The sequence below is a fragment of the Pundamilia nyererei genome, unplaced genomic scaffold (assembly GCF_000239375.1).
Source record: "Pundamilia nyererei isolate P.nyererei 1_Seehausen unplaced genomic scaffold, PunNye1.0 scaffold00070, whole genome shotgun sequence".
Lineage (NCBI taxonomy): Eukaryota > Metazoa > Chordata > Actinopteri > Cichliformes > Cichlidae > Pundamilia > Pundamilia nyererei.
Genome location: NW_005187471.1, coordinates 2768426 through 2790951, shown reverse-complemented (window position 1 = coordinate 2790951; position 22526 = coordinate 2768426). Strand labels below are relative to the sequence as shown.

The window sequence follows — 22526 nt, the reverse complement described above, 5'->3', positions numbered from 1 at the left end:
TAAACACTGAGTGAAATAAGAAAACACCATAAAAAATACAGCATTTTTTCTGATGTTGCAAACATTTTTATTAACTTTCTCTTTCTTAAAAAACATCTCATAACTTTGATAACAACAGAAAAACTTGAAGAAACTCAGGAATGCCAGGTAAGAGGTGACGCGCACGCTTTTCTCGATCATAAATAACGAGTGAGAACGTCAGGTTAACTCGGCTAAGGGCAAATCCTCAAAATAAAGAAGAAAAAGAAAGAAAGATAACGCAACCCGGAGAGCTGCAACCTTCAAACCAAGTCTGCCAAAGAGAACAACAGCTGGGCTTTTAACAGAAGATTTTGTCACCTGTTTTCAAGAGGTTGAGGTATGGCATGGGAGATGAATCCAAAATCTTCTCTTCGAAATCTTCCATCGAACACCTCCTCTGAACATCCGTTATCTCCACACTTTATTAGACAACTGTGGAAAACAAATACAGCTCCGGTGCCTTCTGCTTGATTCTCCAAATACAAAATAAATCCACAAGAATGTGACATAAAAACAGCACCTCACACTCACGCTTGGAAAACAAGGTTCGCCGGACAGGGTTAAACACTCTGCCGACAACAACGAGGAAATAATCCACACAGATTAGCACACATACTTCACATCTTGGTTCTGTTTTCACAGCAAATGTCAATTCTCAAAGGACAAATCCTTCAACACAGTCCCTATTAACGCACTAATCACCTGACTGAGCAACAACATATAAATAAATGTAATCCTAAACGACCCAACGAGATTGTAAGAACTTGAGTTTTTTTATTTTTAGAAAATAAAAACCAAACATTAAATACATCAATCTTCAATTAAATTCCCTCAAAACAAATAATCACACTGTTAAACGCAGCCTCAAAGACAACACCACGAATTTCCAAAAACTTTAAACCGCTCATTGTCATAAGTGGTAACTTTAATTTAAAAAAAAAAAAAAAAAAACACACTACAGGTTGCTCAACGTGACACGCAACAACTGCACGACAACGATAAAAACATCTCTTAACCCATGCCATATTGTAGCCAACCAATCTGGAAGACGATAACTGCTTTTTGTTGGCGTTTCATCGGAAAAGCGTGGCAACTCCCTTAGATACCGGCTACGCTGAAGTTTCTTCAATAAACAAAAGTCACGTGTTTCTTTGTCTTTCTTTGGTCATTGACAAGAAGAAGTAATGGTCAGACTAAAAAAGGGGAAGGTGTGTTTTGTAGAAAGTTAAAAAAAAACATAACAGCACAACCAACCCTCCTTTTTTGTAACTGTATTATGGTTGGATTCCAACATAAAGGATGGACTTGTCAGACGCCACTCGCCAGGCTCGATGAGAGCGCTGCTAAGGGTAAGTGGGTCCCAAGAGCGTGCCTCCCAATATGGGAGGGTAACATTAGGGTAAAGGTTACAAGAAAGGAGAGAAGTCTCAGGGAGAAAAGGCGTTCCCACCAGAAGCTTTAAGGCTCCACTTCAGTGTCCTCCTCAGCATGTTTCTGCATGTGCATCAGCATTCCCTGCAACACACAAAGTCACAGCCTCTAAATCAGCTTCTAAAACTTGTATGTACTCAACCAAAGCATATGTAAGCGTTTATATAATAGGAGGTTATATTAAAATGCATATTTACACAGCATCACTCATTAAATATGAAGTTCCTGCTATGTATTGCTTTAGAATCATTTATAGATTCTAACAGGACATGATTTGTTTTTACACTTTATTCGTGACAGGTTGTTGTGGTCCTCTTATGGTCGCTCAGCTCCATATTTATTAAAATAGCACAAATTAGCTTTGCTGGATTTGCAGTTGAAAGTTTATATTATAGTGGGCCTTGGTGTTTCACCGTCTGACTGAAACAAGCTATTTTAAATCTATCTGTCTACTGATTGGCTGCTACTAGCAGACAGGAGTTTTTCCTGTCTGACATGAGCATTTTAGAGCTTTTGGGCCATAAAGATGATCTGCATATATGTCGAAATGAAGATTTGAAATTTGGGCTATGTTTAATATAAGTATCCTTATTGTATCAGTACACACAGTCAAGCAAAAAACACAAAGTACACTCTTACTACTTCCACGGGAATTAAGAGGGTAAGCAGCAGCCAGGTGCTGCTAATCAAATGTACCCAATTAACTAATCATCTGTAAATAAATAAATAAAACCACCTCTAATAAAAGTTGATGCTTTGTGTGTCTGCTGGTCTGAAGCATTCAGGTGTTTTTGAATGAGTGGGTGCCCGAGCAAACACACCCCAAGGTCAGATCGTGCAATACTTACAGAAATTGGGAAAAACCCAACAGCTACATTTCAGAGTCTACGGCCTTAGTTAGCATGTAATAGGTTAAAGTTCATGACAGTTGCTTGGAGGGACTGCCAGGAGAAAGCCTATTCTCTCTAAAAGAAATGCTCACTGAAATGCTATGGTGGAGCCTTAAGAAAGCTGTACATACCTCAATGAACTAAGCAACGTTATTAGGAAGAGCAGGGCAACAATAAGAAAAAAAATATTAATGGCTCATTATGGAGAACAAATGACTTTGACTGCATCTGTCCAAAAAGAAAGAAAATGTTGGGTGTTGAGTTCTGTTGAATGTGTTTATACCTGCTTGGAGGTGTTGCGCGCAGAGAAAAACGCTTCACAGTTTTTCCAGCGGCACTTGAGCGTCTGAAAGTTGGCACTGGTGTGGTCGTTGATCAGGTGCTGCTGCAGATGCTCAATCAACCCAAAGACCAGTGAACAGCCATGCCACTGGAAACACAAAACGCCAATAACCAAACAAAATGAGAAGCTCAGAAGGAAAAGACGGGACTGGAACACAACTTATCCATTAAATTTCTCAGCATTGCTCCATGACACGTCTTACCCAGCAGCGGTAGTTTTGCATTAGGTTCAGCTTCACTGCCTGCACGCTGCCATCATAGCAGCCCGTGTAGATCTGAAACACACAAAACTAGAGTTAGGATTTAGCCTTCTGAGATATAACACAGACAATTTTATGAAAAGAGATGTCTTGTAGAAAGGCAATCGCTCTCAATCATCACTTAGGACCCAGTAGAGGTGTGTGACAACATTAAAGCTTAGAAATTCCTCACATCAGCAATGAAACTTTACAATTTGTTTTTCAAAAATATTCTGTATGAGAACCAAATAGATGAGTTATTAAGTCATAACTGGTGTCTAAACAACACTTGAAATAGCACGTCTCACCATGTTCTTGTGGATAGCCATGCACATCACCATGTCCTTGTGTCCTCCGTAGACCTGCAGTTGGTCATGAGTCTGTGGAGAGAGCGTGCTTTCAGATTTTCTTGTGCAATGGCATGTCAATATTAAATAAATAAAGAAATTCATGAGCAGTTTATGTTATTAAAAGACAGATGGTGTGACGATGCTAACCTGCAGGTCGTAGACACGGACCAGTTTGTCCAGGCAGGCGGTCACCATCACTTTCCCCAGGATGGCCACTACTGTAACAGCATGACTGTGGCCCTTATAAACCCGCACAAGCTCACCTGTCTGTGACACAGTAAGAAAATAATCATTTCACATGGCTTCTTTTTCAAATGGTGAATAACTGAAATTAAAGACGCAAAACTGTAACAGCGACTCACATGGATGTTGTGTGCGTAGACACACTGATCACTGGATCCGCTGAATACCAGATCATTGACCACCTGGGAAAAAGCAGCAGAAGAGAAGACACACTCACAAAAGACACAAATTTGCATAAAAACATAGATAATCTGTGTATTATATTATATTATATAGGTTTATCAAGGTTTATAACATGTCATCCTGTCATTGTTGTCTTGAATATCATGAAATTTACTCCAGCAGTAATGCAGTTGCTCTGTTGAAGCTCAGATGTAATCTACCTTCATGCAGAGCACAGTTTTGGTGTGTCCCTCCAGAGTGCGCAGCAGCAGTCCGTTCTTTGCGTCTCTCACACTGATGGTGTTGTCGTAGGAGCCCACCAGCAGGATCCTCCTGGCTCCCTCCTGCGATGAGGCCAGACAGCTCACGGCCCGCGGCCCGTGGCACTCAAACACGTCCATCTGCTTGTTTGTCTAAACAAACAATTGCAAAATGAACATCGAGCGAAGCACACTTCACGATGATGATTCTTCTTTCTATCATTGCAGAAACAAGTAGCTGCAAAACCTTTTCATTTAAGGGCACACTTAAAGTCAGTAATATGTGCAAACTACTCGAGGTATGTGATTTAACACTGATGGGGCTGCATTTTCTGTCACATATAGGAGAATGTACAAGCACTGTGGCAGCATTTTTAGCTCAACACATTGGCCGTTTCCACATTATTTCTTAATTGCTTCCAATGCCATTATTTTAGAGACATTCCTGCTTGTGCTTAATTTTTCACCTTAAGGTTAAAGGTCACCACTGTGCCATTCGCCAGACCAGCATACAAAGTTTTCCAGCGGCTGTGGAGGCAGAGGACTCGATCAGACAGAGAGAACTGCTGCTCGAGTTCCCGTGTCTGTGGACAAGAGCGAAATACAGAGTGTCAATAATCCAATGTTGCTGTGACACTAACATATGGCAGTTTAAGTAAAAGGCCTGTGATTTACCCTGAGGCTGTAGCAGCGTATGATCTGGTCACTGGAACCAGAATAAAGGCGATGATGCAGGCTTGGAGCCGCTGAGACCAACAGGCAGCTCACTTTGGAGCTGTGACCCTCGAACGTACCAACGCATTTGTGACTCTACGACAAAATTTAAGAAAAGCAAAGTTGCAACGTTGTTCCATAATAGATATTCAGGCACATCCTGGCAAATAGCAGCAGTTATTTCATTCACAACTCACCACCAAGTCAAAGGCTTTGACGGTTCGATCTCCTGAGCACGTGTACAACAGGCCGTTGTGGATGTGCATGGCGTTCACCGCCTCCTGGTGGCCCTCAAACAGCCCGTCAGTGGGCATCTCATCTTCACCATGGTCAGATGATGCATCTGGAAAATACAAACATGAAGGAATATTTTTAAAAATTAAACACACAGTGAGGAAACTGACATAAATGATCTTACAGCAGGTACATCCACTCATAAGGGGCCTGTCCAGATCATTTTAACATTTCTAATTCAAAAGATGGATCCAATTATGTGGTTCTTTACAGAAAAAAAAAGTTTACAAAGCATCGTATTTGTGTATGTGTCTTCTAGTAGTTATCTCTGCATACTCATGCATGTCCTCAGATAACACCTCTATGAATACTTTGCCCATAAAAAGTAAATTGGGCACACTGGAATCTATTTTTATTTGGTGAGTGTGATATTCATAACATAGAAATATTACTACTTACTACTATTACTACTACTGTTTGTACGTTTATGTGTATTTAAGGCTATCTCACTCCTTACATAACTATTTCTGTCACTTATAATGTTAACAATATAAGTACAAACTGTGTTTGGTTAAGTATGACCTGACTTTAATCATAGCGACTGCTCTCCAGAGATGAACGTACCTGATGAGTTCTTGGGCAAAGTGATGGCAAATGGCATGTCACTGTTGAGAGAAAAGTTAGAGTTTAATCTAAAAGTTTGTTCTTATGAAATCTGACCTTTCTGAAACCCAGTTGTGCATCTTATAATTTAGGAAAAAAGTGTATTTTGCAATTAGCTTTTTTTAAATCCCACTTAAGTCTTTAAGTCTGTAGAAACAAGTATTTTTGCTCATATGAGTTCACACTGAGCTGAAATTGCGACAGCGACTCACCTCTCAGATGATTTACACAAATCCATGTCACTGGTGGAGGAGACCTCGTTGCAGGCCAGGCTCCGTGGCTCAGGACTGGAGGAGTCTGCGATTGGGGCTGGAGGGGGGATTTGAACTTGAACATTCACTTGGGGCTGCTGTCCGGCAACAGTGACCTCCATGCTTTCCTCTGAATCCAAGTTCACCATAATATCAGCGGTGGCCTCATGAGGAAGCTCTTCTGGGGACTTCTGCTCTGCCTTCTCTAATTTGGCACTTGGAAACAGCATCTTGAGTGGCTTCTTATCACCCTCTATGTTCATGTCACCCTCTCTGTCTTCTGTAGGGAGACTGGACGTACTGACCTGAGAGCCTCCGCTAGGTCTCCTACGCGTTCGTGGGCATCTCGGCCGTGAGGCCTCTTCATCCATCTCAGTGTCACTGCTTTCAAACTGCTCTGTCCCCTGAGCCTTCTTCAATGCCTTCCTCTTCTTCAGCTTCCTCACGCGCTTTCCAGTCCTCAGCTCTGATGGAGAGGCAGGGATATTAAGGATTGAGGGGGCTAAAGGGGATTTAAAGGATGGGATGTCTGCAGAGTCATTAACCTCACAGTCTCTAATGGGTAATAGAGGCTTAAGGGGGCTTTTTGTGTCAGCTAAAGAGGTGAGACTGTTCCTTGCTGTCTGTATGGCTTTTTCCGTTGTCTCAATAAGTGTTAGCGAGTTCTCCTTGGAGTCTGCAGGCTCTCTAAAGTTCGACGGGTACAGCTCAGGGTGTCTTTCAGGAGAAGCCTGGAAGTTGACGGCGAAATCTGCAACAAGTAGCACAAATAACCCAAAATTGTCGGTTACTTTATTTAGTAAAATCTCCTACGTAACAATATCCTTTTATTCAAGTAATACAAATAACACATGATGGACTCTTCCAAACAGTATGTGTAAAAACTTGTAAAGATTAGATTCACATGTAGTATTTCTCATGATAAACACACTGTGTCCAGAATGCTTGTAAAATATTTGCAAAGCTGATTTTTGTATTGTGTTTAGTTTAGTGACATAAAAACCTTTTAACGCTTTTTACTTTTTGTTGGTCTTTTAGACATCTAGGTGAGCTCATTGATCAGTGAGAGAGATCACTGATCACAGTGATCAATGAGATGTAAGATCTGGGATGCTGTTTTAGGGTCTGGGAAAAGCAATGTTACCTGGTGAGGAGGCTCTGGCAGGAGTGACCGGCAGCTCCGGGGTGGTGCTGTGAGCACAGTTGGTCAAAGCGTCCGCAAGGTCCGGCTCTGAGCTGATATGAACAGGGGACAGGGGCTCCTGCTTGATAGCTACAGACATCAAGGGAAGGCTGGAGGAGGGGGGAGAGCCACACTCTGCAGCACGATTGGGACTGTGGACAGCAGTTTCCACAAGAGAGGAAAGTGTGACAGAGGAGGGTACGTGTGCCTCAGTTTCAAATGTATCCATCTTTTCTTCTTTCAGTTTGATCTGAGGTGCTTCCTCCATCGTACCTGTATAAAAAGAAATCCATGATTAAAAAGCTTATTCCACCAATCATAGCTTCTTCTGTAAACTATATTTGTTCCATTACTGCTACAAATATAATAAACTTATTTTTAACTATAGTAGAATACGAACTGGCTTTTAATTGAATCTAGTGTGTAGTAATTTGTAGTACTAGACATTTGGTACAAGTGACCAAATGTATTTTGCACATGTTTTTACCTTGCATCCCTTTTAGTAACTCAATGCGCTTGTTTCTTAATGTGCTCATCTCTACAGTCATCTGTGAAAGACAAAGCCATACAAAACAATGGTTAGGCAGGGAACATGTTATCTTCAAAGACAAACTGCATAGAAAGTATAAATCCTAACGTTAATCCCTAACTTTTAGAAGTAAATTAAATTCACATGGAACGCAAGACCATCGTTTAAATAGTGAGACTTGTGGTTATATATTAATGTGAAGTAGCTGGCAAGACAACAAAATGCTTGTCAACACAAAAACTCTCTGTGAGTCCTTAGGTGTAGGCCCTTTTTGTTATAATGCGTTGGCATTAGACACTAAACACCTAAAAGCATGTAACTGTGCGGAGAGAGAGTTTTTGAATGATAGAGTTCAGCTGTGTGCAGACCTGCTGTTTAACCACCATGAGACGCTGCACTTCCATGTAGGCGGCCTCCAGCGCAGCCCGGGCCTGGATCAGGCTGGTGTCCACAGTCTGCAGGGAGCGACTGAGCTCGTCCTCCCGCAGAGACACTGCCAACAGCTGGTCAATGTGCGAACGTTCTGCAGCAAGCCCAAAACACAGATGTGAAACACAAGCAGCTAAACCATGACAGGAAAATGAATTATAACCCCAGAGATTCTTGGTTTTTTTTAGCCTACTAACCTCTTTTCGATTTGACCTTCTGTCTTTTGCTATTATGTTCTATGCATGAAGACTCTGTACTCAGAGCGTCCTACAGAGAAGAAAGAAAGCAGTCACGATGACATATTCTGCTTGTTCTTTCAAAAAACAAATACACAAATAAAAATGAGAACACTGTTTCCTAAGCTCACCCCGGCTGCTCTCCGCCTCTTTGCTGTTCCCAGACCATCGCACTGCTCCGTCCCTGAACTGCTGTCCCCGAGCACTGAGTCAGACCGCTGGAGGGCTGATGTTAGGTTGTCTGTCTGGTTCTGAGCTTTGGCCTCGAGATGAACGAGCATCTGTCCAACCTCTGGCTGAGACTGACAGTCTTGATTTCCTAGAGAAGACTTGCGATTTGGATTAACTGTAGATCCCTGCTGCTCTGAGTTGAAGCTTTCTCTCTGTGAGGTTTCCTTTGATATATGGGATGTAAAGAGGTTGTGCGTGGACGCAGGAGCGAGGCTACTCTCTGATAAGGAGCGTTTTCGTGAGGGGCCCTGGTAAGAGACGTCCATCAACGACTCCCACTGGAAACCCTCCAGCAGCGGTATGTCACCCTCCTCTTGGCTCTGGTACTCCTGCTCATATGAAACCATCTCAATGCCAAACCTGGAAGACAGAACATAAACTTGTATTAACTGAAATCAAATCGAAATCAAAATGTATTTAAAAATTTAAAGATGAGATTATAATTTCACCTTGGCATGCCTTTTCCTTTGTCTTGTTTCTTCCTGACCTCGTGATACACCTGTTCCCAGTTAACATTGCGCCGAGACCCAGAGGAGCTGATGAGCTGCCGCACAGTTGGCTTGAGCCCTGAATCCTTTTCGGTGTCGCTTCTCCGCGACTCGTTCACATTACGCACCCGTCTGGCAATGTTCAGGTTGGGCTCGTGGCCGACTGTTTTGCTCTTGGAGCTGATATGTTTGGTGAGGTCACGTTTTAAAACTGGAGGCAGGTCAAGTTTGGACAGACTTGATGCATGAGTCTGTGCGTCACCACTTCTGGAGGTGTCACTCTCTGAGCTCTGCCCTGCCTCACTGACCTGCATGGCCTCATCTGGAACAACTGAGCAGCTTTGCTTTTCCACTTTCTTATTGTTCTCCTCGTATTCCCTGCCTGATTCTGCCAGCTTGGAGGTCTCCACAGTAGAGGTGCTAACTTGCAGTGACTGGAGAAACTGACTGCTGTCTGAAGATGTCAAAGCAAGCTTTTCTGACCCAACTGGATCAGGTAACACTGATTTTACTGCATTCTGCCTGCAGCTGATCTCTTTGTTCACTCCAGTCTGACTCTGTACCTGATTCGTTTGCGGCTCCTCGACACTGTGCTGTGTCATTTCCACTTTTACGTTATTACCAAATGTATTTAAAGAGCCCTTCTTTTCTAACACAATTTGTTTGGCATGCTTAACTGATTCTGGGAGCTTCTGTTGCCGTGATTGAAAGGACCCAGTCAGTGGAGCCTTGACTTCACTCTGGATTCCAGTTGGTTTTGATTGCACTTGAGCCTGACTGGGGATCTTGCTGAGATGAGCCACACTGCTGATGCCAGGAGCTGAGGACATTTTCCGATCTAGCAATGACTTATTTGCATTCTGATTGTACCAATTAGACGCTGAATTCTGGTGGCCATCTCTCTGTGAACTGCTGCTCCCATCTCTAGGTTTGACTGCAGGGTTTGTTTTGTGCCTCCCTTTTTCTTCCAGTCTACTTAAAGGCAAAAGACTTGATTCCTTTTCAGATTGTGACTGGCTGTTAAAACCAGTGGCTTCCAGTGCTTTGTTTTGAGGATTGGGGGCTCTTGGGTATTCCTCAGATGATTTTGGACCGGTATCTTTATGTGGCACAGACTCTAAACCCTTCACAGGATAGGGTGACCAGCGACAGGATTTGTCAATCTTCGGATTGCTGCCCAAAGTCTTAGAGCTTTTACTGCTATTAATATCAGATTCTGCTGGTTGGCCATCCCCCTTCTGTAGCCCAGCACTGGCCTGACCTGGTTGGTCATTACCTGTATTCTGAAACTGATTCACAGCCTGGGCCAAAGAGACAGGGGGAGGTGGATACATGCGAGGAGCCTCCAAAAAGCTCATGTGCCGGTTCTTTTGAGTGTACTGGGAAATATTGTTTTGCCCATAGAGCCCATTTCTACTGCCTCCGTTGCTGAGCCACGGAAATCGATTTTCATTTTTGCCAGGAAATGCACAATGACCCCACGTCTTGTTGCTTCGAGCTTCCTGACTATCTGAGCTTCTACCAGCAAACTCTCCAGATGCCCACCTCTCTAAGTTGGGGGGCTCCTGAGCATGCCAGGTGGCGCTCTTCCCCTGTTTCCTCTGGTTCCAGGGTTGTATCTCCCCTGCTTTGGAGTCATACTGGTTGCTTTTGTACCAAGTCCTGTGGTGACTAGACCCACCGAATCCCTGTCCCGGCTGCTGCCAGCCACGCTGCAAGGAGTAACGCTCTTTAGCTTCCTTTAACCTCTGCTGAAACGCCTCCTTTCTCCTTTTATCCTCTTCCTCTTTTGCTAGCTTTGCAGCAGCAGCTTCCTTCTCTTTTCTGGAAATAACAGTAATATAAATGAAATACAAGCAAATATTTACAGCTGCCCCTACATCCAACTTGCAACATTCAAAACAAAAAGTAATAATATATGAGGCATTAACACAAAATGAGAGAAAGAACTAAACTTAGAAATACGTGAGGAGGATTGCCGCTCTTTGTGGGTGATACAATACACACTGTCAAGCTTAAAGAAGAAGAGTGAATTTGGATGGAAAATTTCGATTGTTTTAACTTTTTTTTTTATTAGACTTCACATCAAAAGCAAATAATCCCACCTACAGGTTTGCCATAATAATTTCAAAAGTTTGTTTAACGCTGAAAGTCATTATTAGAGCAATTCATTTTCTTTAAATTAAAAATGCATTAATAAAATTATGATTTCAGAGAGTCTTCCTGACAATTACATGCACCAACCAGCAGAGGGAAAATGTCTGGTATGTGACAAATTGTTTTCCTTCACATATCTTCATATGGATCAGCAATCACACATTATTATAAGGTATTTTGGGGGATTATACCAAATATGCATAGAAAAGACTCATTTGAAGAAATAGTCTAATACTGCAATTAGTGTGACATTTTAGTTTTGGCTTAAAAAAACATGAATTTTAGAAATTAAAGTACAAAAAAGGGCTGAAGTGAAGGTTTTTGTGTTTTACTTTTTAATAAAAGCATCAAACTGCTTGTGTCTGAACCCTGTATGTGCAGTCATGCTTTTTTTATAGCCTTCAGTCCTGACATACGACTCCAGCTGCAGCATAATGTGAAGCTGTGGCTAAAAGAGGCCTCTGAGCACCACTGAGCAAAATGTGACTATACATGGTGTATATACACACACACATACACAAGCTTGTAAGGTATCACTATTTAAATCATAAAAGCTTCATAAAAGTCATCTGTGACTCTCCCGGAGACTTTTGATTTAAAATCCTAGACAACATTTTGTGTTTAAACCAAACGAGTAGCTATTTTTCTTTTACCTGATCTTCTCTTTTCTCTTTTCAATCAAGTCCACCAATTCCTGATCGAAGTAGTCTTCTTCATGGTCGAGCCCAGGAGGCTTCTGGTCAGCAGCCTCCACATTCTGCTTGTGCATGGGGCTGGAAATGTGGCTCGCATAATCAGTCAGACTCACCACCTTCACCTTACAGACTCTGCACTCATGTCCGCAGTCCCTGGGGAGGGAAGGAGAGAGCGGACGTTCAATCGTTCCTTCGGGCATTGCGCTAAACTTGTCTGGTTCGGTTTTCCTGCCTGCAGAGCTCGCAAATATATATTCTGGCTCTACTTTCTGTTACTTTAAAGTCTTCATAAAATCAGGAAAGGAGAATACTCTACAATCCTTAAAAATATTACTTGTCCAAATTCTCTATCCGTTACAGATCAGGAGGTTGCTAACTTAGAATTTTATCTCATAAAAAATAATCGTTATCATCCTGATCGTGTTCTCCTTTCTTCAGCAGGCCATGGGTGGCAGGGTGAGGGCAGGAAGAGGAGCAGCAAGGCTGGACTCAGGCAGCATGCTAATCTAGCTGTCCCGCTTATGTCCAGCCAAGCAGTGCAGCACTGGGACGTGTGGAGGGGAGAGTAGCCCGGCGTCTGCAGCCTAGTGCGCCCTCATGATGGTGTCCGCTGCGCTCTGAGACTCTACAGAAGGCAACGTCTGTATATGACCTCACTCTGTGTTCCACGAGCCAGGACCCAGCCCCCTCTCAGGCCAGCATGTGTTATTAGCACAGGCCTGTGGATTGTACCGACCAATCCAATGCAAAGCCTGTGTAACTGGAGCTGTGTGCAGCTGCTTCTAGCCTCCACTTCAAAACCTCTCCCAAGTATGCCATCCTGTGATTCTGATAGGGGCAGTGACTTTGCTGGCTCCTTCTCAACTTCTTTTTCAAATCTGTGTCATGGCATGCTGCCTTTTTGTGACCTCTCATACAGCTGGCACACAACTAATCAATATTTTTTCAAGTATTATTCGTCAGCTGCAGAAACAGTGCTGAAAATGCAATCTGTGGGTTAGCTTAACCTCACAAAAAAAAAACTGTAACGAGCTGGAGCTAAATTTAAGTTTATTGTTGCCGTCATATTCCTACACAGGTGCTTTTCAAATAAATCTTCACACATTCTTTTCTTTAAAAAATACTAATATTCAGCTTTAGGTGATGAACACAATAAGATTTCATCTTTGCACATCAACAGCATGAAATTCCAGTAACTGAAACAGAGTTAGCTCCTCTAGAGATTCTTCCATCTCAGCGACAGAGCCACATGCTTTTAGTAATCTACATGCGAGTCACAAGATAGCCAGTTGCCTTCTAACGGTCATGCCTGTTGTTCCGGAGAGATTGTGTCTAAATATATATGGTACAGTTGAGACAGCTGCCCCTATATCCACTTGCTCGATTACTGTGTCCACGTGCCCGTGTGCACACGTGCCTCATGACCTAAATAATCTGGGCAAAAGTCTTGTGAAGCCAGTATTTTTGTGAAGCCAGTATTAAACAGGACGCAATAACCTGAACCTTTTCAGTATTGCATGAAAGTCACGAGTCATGTAATGAAATCAAACACCTTTTTTTGTTACGTACGTTTCAATTTATCTTTAAATAAATGTAACAAAAGAAAGAAAGAAAAAAAACTCACCGGCCTTTAAGGTTCTCCAGCTCACGGTGGTGGAGCATGCTTCTCGTGTGCTCATCCATCTCCTGCAGGTACACATTCATAATAAAACATTTTTTAAGGCGAGGTACAGAGAAACACATCAAAACACGTAGTTTTAGTTTAGTCAGGCAGTAAAAAGCCCCTGCATGAGCCTCATAAGGCATCACAGCATCACAACAATGAGGAATATTAAGAAATCTCATAGGTGGTTAAAAATAGGTATAATAAACCTAACTACAAGTATCTTTAATCAGAACCTTGCACACCTGAGAGTGTAGATACATGCCACGGTGATCAAATACTTATTATTATTTACTTTGTTTTTAAAGTGTCGACATATTTATAGTGTAAATCAAATTTCTGGGTCAGTTACCTGCTTGGAGACATAGACGGTTTCACAGAGGATGCACTTTCTGTCTCTCGTCATTTCGAACGCAGATGAATCTCAGCCCATTACTGCGGAAAGAGAGAGTGTTGTTTAACTTATGTGACGCCTCCCTGGGTGGATGTACCTGAGTTTTATTTCACAAGAACAAATAATTATGGGCTGTAACAGTGTCCATACTGTATGAAGAAAAGTGACACGTCAACCAACAAAATGAAAAGAACTCAAAGCTTTTTTTTTTCTTTGAGCAACCACACCTAACTATTCAACAACATGCTTTGGTACCACAGCCCAAATACCAACAAAGTTCAACCTGATCACTAGTCTAATTCCAGTCTGCTGATAGAGCAGCTCTATGGCCAGAAGGCAGAGCGATGTCTGGACGTGTTCAACACTCACAAACAGGGGGAGGAATAAACACCGGCTACAAGTCAACTGCTGGTCAAGGTCTATACCAACACTGCCTGTTTTTAAGAAGGTGACCACATGAAGGATTTTACTTTATCCCCAAAATACTGCTGGTTTATGAATTTGGGGATCCAAAAAATATTCAGAAAAAGAGAGAAAATATGCAGTAGCTCTACTAATGTTTAAATACAACGACAAAATACTAGTATGGAAAAACAAACTACCACCCTGGAAACTGGAAAAACTGGCAGTCAAGCCTTTCTACAAACAATGACAAGTTGAATATTTGAGTGACGAGTGGATAAAGACAAAAACAGTAGGGCAAACCTTGTCTCACACTCACACACACACACGGTACAATTCAATTAAAAAGCATTTGGCCCACTTCCTGACTTTCTATTTTTGCATATTTTTCACACTTACATGTTCAGGTCCTGAAGCAGCAAAGCAGCCCCAGACCATCACACTAACACCACCATGCTGGCTTGCTCCCAAGATGTTCATTTTATGAAGTATTGTGGTAGTTTTACATTAGATGTAGCGGGACCCAAACCTTCCAAACAGTTCAACTTTTATTTTATCAGTCCACAGAGTATTTTCCCAAAAGTCTCAGGGATCATCAGGATGATTTTCTATAAGCAAATGTAAGATGAGCCTTTGTGGTGTTTTAGATCAGCGGTGGATCTCTTCCATGTAAGCCATTTTGACCAGTTTCTATCTTATTGTTAAATCATGATCCCACACCTTAACTGAGGCGAGTGAAGCCTGCAGTTCTTTAAATGTTGTTCTTGGTTCTTTTGTCACCTCCTGGATGGTGGTCGATGAGCTCTTGGAATAATTTTGGAAAGCCAACTGCCCCTGTGAAGGTTCACCACTATTCCAGATTTCTAATGGTTCTCACAGTGGTTCACTGGAGCCCCAATTGCAGAGAAATGGCTTTGTAATCCTTTCCAGTCAGATGCCAGTGAATTTGACTTTGTTTCTTTAGACCATGGCATCATATATATTCCTTTTTGAGATTTTTTTTTAGCCTACCCCACTTTATCAGAGAAATTCTATTTAAATTACCTCTTGATTCAACAGGTTTATGAAACTAAACTCAGCTTTCTGAAAAATGTGATTAATCATAGTTAATTCATGATTCGGAGTGGGTTATTTTTTCACACTAAACCAACTGGGTTTGGACAGCTTTTTCCCCTTAATAAATGAAACCATCATTTAAAAATCACATTTTGTATTTACTTGAGTTATCTTTGTATAATATTATAATTTGTTTGATGATCAGGAAGTATTATGCGATCTCACTTTCTTCGTTTTTACAGCACAATTTCCATTAACACAACTTTCCAACTTTTACCATACAGAAGAAGTGATCAGGTGAAATAGTTACAGTAAGTAAGTAAAATAGTGACAGTAAGAATGGATACTCTTGAAGTGCCTTAAAATACCTTTGAAGGGCTATCTTTTAACACATTTATAAAACGCATGAGTGAGCTGCTAATTTTCTAAAGAGCAGCCAGGAGGACAATGTTAGATATCCCGTGAACTTCTGCACAGTTATGTTAGCAGATCAGGCAGCTGTGCTACAATGCTTGAAAACAGGCAGGGGGCAGTTAAAGAAGTTCCATGTCAAGTCAGTTTGTTTACATGCCACAGTTAGGATCTCATCTAATTTAGAAACCACAGAGAACATCTTCTACTGACGTTTCCCCAAGCTCATCACAACAAGGTACTTTATCATCAAAGCTGTGCCAAAATAAATACTTAAAATTCAAATGCACATATGACCAAAGTACTTGGAAATTTTAGTTAGCATGCTAACTTTGTGCAAAAGTTTACCACCAGTCGCATGACATTTTATTATGATGTTATCAAACACACTAAGGTAATAAAAACTTTATAGTAAATGTCAAGCGACAGCTTTATTGCTGTTTTAAACTAGCTTATGGTTAAATAAAGTCCTGGGTCCTTGATTGTTGTTAGCCTAGCTGTTTCTAGTTGTACAGTTAGCTGGTAAGTATGTAAAAAAGCAAAATAACGTGACTCAAAAACTAGCTTAAATACGAGCTGACCATCCCACTACCAAAGTAATAAAAAATGTTATTACGAATTATGATTATTATTATTCAGCAGAATTTACTTGAACTGTTATTGAAAGCTAAGCTAGTAAGTTAGCGAGCTAGCAACAGCATGATAGCTGCCACATGAACATGCCAGTAATGTCCTTAACTTATTAGCAATTAAAAGGTGATGAGGGAGCCCGACTACAACCGAATGGTTTTACACACTGTAGACACTTAGATGTGACTGATTGCTACCTTCACAACATCCAGATGTGTGTAGGACTACTGCATTTTCTCATCCATCGCTGAAGCTAATAACAACATCCGCCTCCTCGCCGCGCCCCCAAACGGAGCACCAACCCAAGATGCGTTCAGGACCATTTCGGATTCAGGAAACCAGGACGCCACACAGAGACCGAGCAAAAAACAAAAATGTCTAATAGAAAAAAAATAACTGTAATGGCACTTTACAAATAAATAAATAAATAAAAATTAAAAAAAAAATTAAATTGCCAGTGCTTTATGCCCATTCCAGCTCCATAATTTTTAAACAACTTTCTGAACAACTCACTGTCATTTAGGATTTAGTCCTTCCCAGGTCTTAGTATTAAATCCCAGATGAACAACTGCTCATGATACAGTACACTGTGGTACTGTTTATTTAACAAAAAAGTAAATGAAAATAAAGTGTGTGTAAAACTGAGTCCACCCCACTGTAGAAGCACATATATCAGCAGTAACTTGAAGCTTCTGTTTTCCATCCATCTATTTTTTTTCTACTTAACAAATTTGTGGTCCCCTATTCAAGGTAAATCCAAACATATAGATAAAATCAAGGATCAGTTCGTCTGGGAAAGATATAAAGTCTGGACAGTCTACCCATTGATACCGTGTAAAATTAAATTTGGCAGTAAAATACAAGAGTAAAAACATATTTATTTTGAAAAATCATTTAAACAGCAAGATTTCAACATATCGATGCATAACGTTGAATCTAAATGAAAAACAGCAGCACTGCTGGAACATATATGCTACAGAAACAAACTACAAATTAAAAATAGTTCTCAGAAATCCCTTTAGAGTCTTTAAAATAGTATTATCACTTTCAGAACTGAACCAGTCCAAGATATAACACAAAAGTTCACATTTTCTCAGTTTTACACTTAAAAACAACTTTTAAGAAGTTTTAAAAGTGTCTTGGCTTTCAGCAACATTTTCTTGAGTGTGCGTGTCAAACGCAGTGTTTATTGGACGTTTTAGAAGGTGTTTGTGAAGTACATCTTCTTTTGAAATGCAGTAACTAAATATTGGCTCTTAAAGAAAATGAATCTAGCAATAACAATAATCTAGTAATAATCAGTTATTACTGCCAGCTTACATGTTAAAAGAGAAGCAAATGTAATTCATAAGCATGCCCTCGTGCTAATATTTCTCACTACTGATTACAAAAACAGTGCCTGTAGTGACCTGGAAAAAGCAGCTGTGTGAGAATAAAGCTCAGCTCCGTCAGATCTTAGAGTTTGGATATTGTAAGATTGTGTCTTGTCTGCAAAGTGTTTCAGGTTACATGGTTCAGTTCCCGTGCTTTATTCCTCAGATGCCTCTTGCGCATCTTGATAGTCCACTTAATAGTGAGTTTGGCAAAATTGGCAGCTTTGAAGAGAGCCATGAAGACCCCACAGAGGATGGCTATAGAGCTCCAGGCATTCGCAGTCACTATCTGTTTGGAAAGAAGCAAAGTTTTGTCGAACAATGAGCAATTCATGCAAGCACAATTCAAATAAGGAGAAAATTTCTGTGAGAACATACCAGTCGGATTTCCTGCATAAAAGGATCTCGCCACTCAAACACGGCAAAGTAGAGCTGATCGGTTTGTGCCCCTTCAGGCCTTTTATCGTTGAATTTCACCACAGAAGACTAGACCATTCACCATAAATAATCAAATTAAAAACTTTCAATTCAAATGTCATCGTGCATGGAACTACATGTAAACTGCTGGGACATAAATACCTCTTGTCGAAACTCGACAGCTTCATTTTTTACCCCAGATGTTGTCAATAATGACATTTTGACCCAGGTTCTGAAGCCTCCAGAGAAGGTCCACATGGAGTAATTCCTCTCACAGTCCCTCATAAACTCGGATTTATTTGCACTACAGGCAGAAAACAGGCACGTATGCTGCTATCACACAAATCACTGTTAACACTTTGCAAAACATCAAGCTTCGAGTGTCTTATTAAACAATGATTACCTGTCAGTCAAGTCACTAAACTTGGCAAAAAGCATGTAATTGATGGCACTGAAGTCCTCCTCTGTTTCATTGCGACTGAACTGCATGAAGATCAGTTCTTTGTTACGGACGTCAGATGGCCCGCGGACCACCAGAGCTTTTTTCTGTAACAGTATAATAGTATGTAAATCCAGTGGAGACAATTTTGCCGTTATGTTATAGCTGCACATCTTTAGGATTGCTCAGACTTGTGGGTTGTGTCTGAGAAACAGCCAAATAAAAAAAAAGTTAATTCTGACCTCTGTTTCGTTCGCGAATGGCCCAAAGTAGGTCACTTCTTTAATGTTACAGTCTACTTCTTGAGGCTTGCCGGGGTCCACTAAAGGTGGGATGTAGTCATGGTAGTGATGTTTACAGCTGAGCAGCTGGGCTTTGCCGGGGTACAGAGCTATGCCTGCTCAAAGAAAGTAAACAGAGTCTGCATCAATGTTCTTCAACAGCAGTGTTTATGGACTCACTGCCATTTACTTGTTTGTTCTATGTGGAGGTAAAAATGTAAAATTTTGCAACGGGTGCCTCCAAACACGTTTTATTTTGGTGACGCAGACGAGGACACTTAATGCATTTCAAAATTCTTCCATGTGTCTCTCATCCACAGAGAACAGGATTTGTTCAGCTGTTGCTGACTATTTTCATGGATGTCTTTTCAGATGGAGATTTAAGGCTTAAGGGACTAGCTGAAAAAAAAAATTCAGAGAGCGTGTATTGTTTAAAGAATAAACCACATTATCTTCTAAAGCAAAGATACAACACAAAAAAGAAAATGCACCTTGCATTGCATGTCTGCAACAACTGACCAAGTCACATTTGATAAGCTGCAATTTTAGAAAAGTTTTCAGTTTAATACACCCTCTGGTGGCCACACAGCAGGCAATACAAATTATTCACACATAACTAGCGCCTGCCTTCTGTCACAGTGTTATTCAATTATTGAGTATTTTGTCACCAACAATAATTTGGGGTTTATCGCGATAGAAAACAGGCCAGGTGTGATAATGAAAAGGAGCAAAGAAGTATTCATTTCTAAAATCTTTGCCAGGGTGGATCACCTGGCTCCATCTCACCCTATCCCCAGCATCCTCCTCTGTCACACAAACCCTCTGCATGTCCTTTTCACTACATCCATGAGCCTCCTCTGTGGTCTTTCTCTTCTCCTCCTGCCTGGCAGCTATATCCACCATCCTGCTCAACCTGAACTGGTTCTCTGATGGACTCATTTCTAATCTTGTCCACACTGGTCACTCCCATTGAACATTTTAACCTCTCAACTCTGACAACTCCAGCTCTGCCTCCTATCTCAAAATCATACATCATAGCAGGTCTCACTACTATCTTGTAAACCTTTCCTTTCTCTAGTGCTGCTATCCTTCGATTGCAAATCACCTTTGACACTCCTCTCCATTATCAAATGCTTTCTCTTGATCCACAGAAACACTGAAACTCCTTCTGACCTTCTCTATATTTCTCCATCGACACTCTCAAAGCAAACATCCCATCTGTAGTGCTCTTTCTCTTCATGAAGACATGCAGCTGCTCACTTAGCTTCAAAATCTCTGTCCCATATCTTAATGACATGGTTAATCAGCTATATCCCCTTGTATACTCAGATACTATTCCATCTAGTGCCACGACAACCACTACATGAAGAGCATGTGTTCCTCCTTCCTGCTAAATGCTGATGAAGGCAGATTTAAATGCTTATAAAAAACAATGTGAAGTGCTGCTGTGTAGTGCAATCTGTATTTTCTGGATGAAATGAGTTACCTGTTGTTCTATGTTTTGGACATAACAGCACACTTAACACCCACTAACCCAGTCATAGTTCTAAAATATGCCCCAAAAAGTGTATCATTCACACTAACCAGGAGATGAAAATGAGTCAACCTCTTTGTAAATGACGGACATAACGGGGTTGTTTAGTTTCTCCAAGAAGTCAGAGATCGTCTGGTAGGCCAGGAATGCTGCCACCGCAGTCAGCAGCAGGTAGATGAAGATGAGCACCACCGTGAAGAAATTCTTCAGACAGGTTTTACTGAATCTCATAGGTGGATTGGTCCCCCTAACGTCATCCTGTGCTGTAGGGACAAAGGGGTAAAGGCAGGAATCTGAGTGGACAAATCCAATTACATGCCACAAAAGCGTGGACCCATAAAAAATATATCAGTGTAATGAGTGTCCTGCATGTGGTGCAGAAACACGTCTCCTACTACTTTGTGAGATGCTGCTATCAGGCTTCTCATGCTCCGGGTCTTCAGTGACATCATCAAAAAAGACTGGAGACGGTGCGTTGCCTTCATCTTCATCTCCCCCCCCTTCATCATCCTCATCATTGAACTGTGGGGTTAAAAAAAGAACATTTAAACACCTATTTCTGGTTACAAGTATAGTAAAACTATACTTAAAATCCTAACAATTACTAAGGTGGGGTCACATTTGTATCCAGTTTAAGTGGAGTGGAATAGCACTCTGAGATCTTCAGTTAATGATGAATCAAACCTAATACAAAACCCTTTGCTGGCAATGACGGTCTAAAGTTTTGAACTCATGGACAACATCAGATTGCTGGGTTTCCTCCTTTTTAATGCTTTGAGGCCTTTACTGGAGCAACTTTCGGTTGCTGTTTGTATGTGGGCCTTTCTGTCTGAAGTTTAGTCCTCAACAAGAATAATCCACTTGTCCACTTCTTTGCTTCAATAAACAAAATAAAGGTTTGTTTTGGATCCATGTTTTAGGTCATTGTCCGTCTGTGTTGTGAAACAGTTGGCTGCATTTAGCTGGATTTAAGCAGACTGAATGCCTCTGAACACCTCAGAATTCACTCGGCCCCTTCTGGGGAAGTATAATCTTCCACAGGAGATGCTGATCCTGTTCTAAACTGCAGTCATTGAGTCTGTCCTGTGGTATGGAGCAGCCACTAAACAGGACAGGTGCAGACTGTAGCGGTGCCTGAAAGGCATTCAACCTATTGAGTTCGTGGTCCTTTATTGGGTGAATACCTGACAGACAGTAAGTTTTATGTATATATATATATATATATGTATATATGTAATATATATGTAATATATATATACATATACACACACACACACATATACACACACATATATATATATATATATATATGTGTGTATATATATATACATATATACATACACTATTGTTTTTGGTATATTGTTCCCTTCTCAGTAACGCCACACCTTTTAGTTGCTATGTATTCATCTTCCACATGTTAACTTGTCATATTTTAGTAGTATGTAAACATCTGTTATAGTTACATGTTTTCATATCATATATAACATCAGTTTGTTTTTGCTGACAGGTTGCAGTTTTCATGCTCAATGTCAGGTTATATCAAACAGCAGATCTGTATATATCAGAGTTATTATAGTATCGTATTTTCAAATTGGTTTTTATTTTTCCATTTTGACTTTTTTTATTTATTTATTTTTTAAACTTACTAGTTTTTAGTTTCCTCAGCACATTTTCTTGTGTGAGTTTAGTTTTTATTTTTGGAAGATGTTTAATTTTATTTTAGTTTTTACTAGTTTCAGGATTAGTTCTAAAAGTTAGTTCTATTAGTTAATCTTTTTAATTCTTACTCTATGGAGGGCACGCGTCAGAGGCAGGATTTAGGAAAATGAGCTCAGATATTTCAATAAAAAGCCAAAACTTTGGGAAAGCAGTGACTCAAAATTTTTGGACACAGCTGGTCGATGTCCATCAATGTCTCATCGGGCGAGTTATTATTGAAACTTTATCAAACTAACAGATACTAAAGCTTAATATTTTTCCCTCCACTTTTTTACTTAATTTGGTTTAGTTTTTCATTTTTGTTAACTAAAATGTTGTTTTCAAGTCTAGTTTTAGGACTTAGTTCAGTTAAGTCCACAAAGAGCAGTGAACCTTAGAGAAGCAGGGACACAGGTCAGCCAATCATGGTTACACACACACACACACACACACACACACACACACACACACACACACACA

At 40.8% G+C, this 22526-nt stretch overlaps 2 protein-coding genes across 3 annotated transcripts in view; both read right to left on the bottom strand.

The window, feature by feature from the left end:
- Positions 1 to 52: 52 nt before the first annotated feature.
- znf106a (zinc finger protein 106a) lies at positions 53 to 16593 on the bottom strand. The gene is made up of 22 exons (XM_005736748.2): positions 16502 to 16593; positions 13764 to 13846; positions 13373 to 13434; positions 11707 to 11901; positions 8858 to 10720; positions 8309 to 8768; positions 8139 to 8208; positions 7881 to 8035; positions 7471 to 7531; positions 6945 to 7256; positions 5762 to 6551; positions 5511 to 5551; positions 4850 to 4995; positions 4614 to 4748; positions 4406 to 4522; positions 3900 to 4091; positions 3636 to 3698; positions 3421 to 3540; positions 3232 to 3303; positions 2888 to 2959; positions 2626 to 2772; positions 53 to 1536 (listed from the first exon to the last, which is right to left on the bottom strand). Exons 2-22 carry the CDS (start codon positions 13815 to 13817, stop codon positions 1480 to 1482), a joined length of 5184 nt encoding a protein of 1727 aa, XP_005736805.1. The 5' UTR covers positions 13818 to 13846; positions 16502 to 16593; the 3' UTR covers positions 53 to 1479.
- Positions 16594 to 17185: 592 nt separating this feature from the next.
- The window catches only part of pacc1 (proton activated chloride channel 1), a 6476-nt gene continuing 1135 nt past the window's right edge, over positions 17186 to 22526 (bottom strand). Inside the window, exons 2-8 of one of the 2 annotated variants that reach the window (XM_005736746.1) lie at positions 20744 to 20870; positions 20399 to 20611; positions 18776 to 18930; positions 18498 to 18640; positions 18257 to 18398; positions 18056 to 18163; positions 17186 to 17966 (exon numbers count right to left, since the gene is read on the bottom strand). In XM_005736746.1, coding sequence (XP_005736803.1) covers positions 17805 to 17966; positions 18056 to 18163; positions 18257 to 18398; positions 18498 to 18640; positions 18776 to 18930; positions 20399 to 20611; positions 20744 to 20870 — 1050 coding nt within the window. In that variant the 3' untranslated portion in view covers positions 17186 to 17804. The remainder of the gene's footprint in view (positions 17967 to 18055; positions 18164 to 18256; positions 18399 to 18497; positions 18641 to 18775; positions 18931 to 20398; positions 20612 to 20743; positions 20871 to 22526) is intronic. The other variant, XM_005736747.1, reaches the window with a different exon arrangement.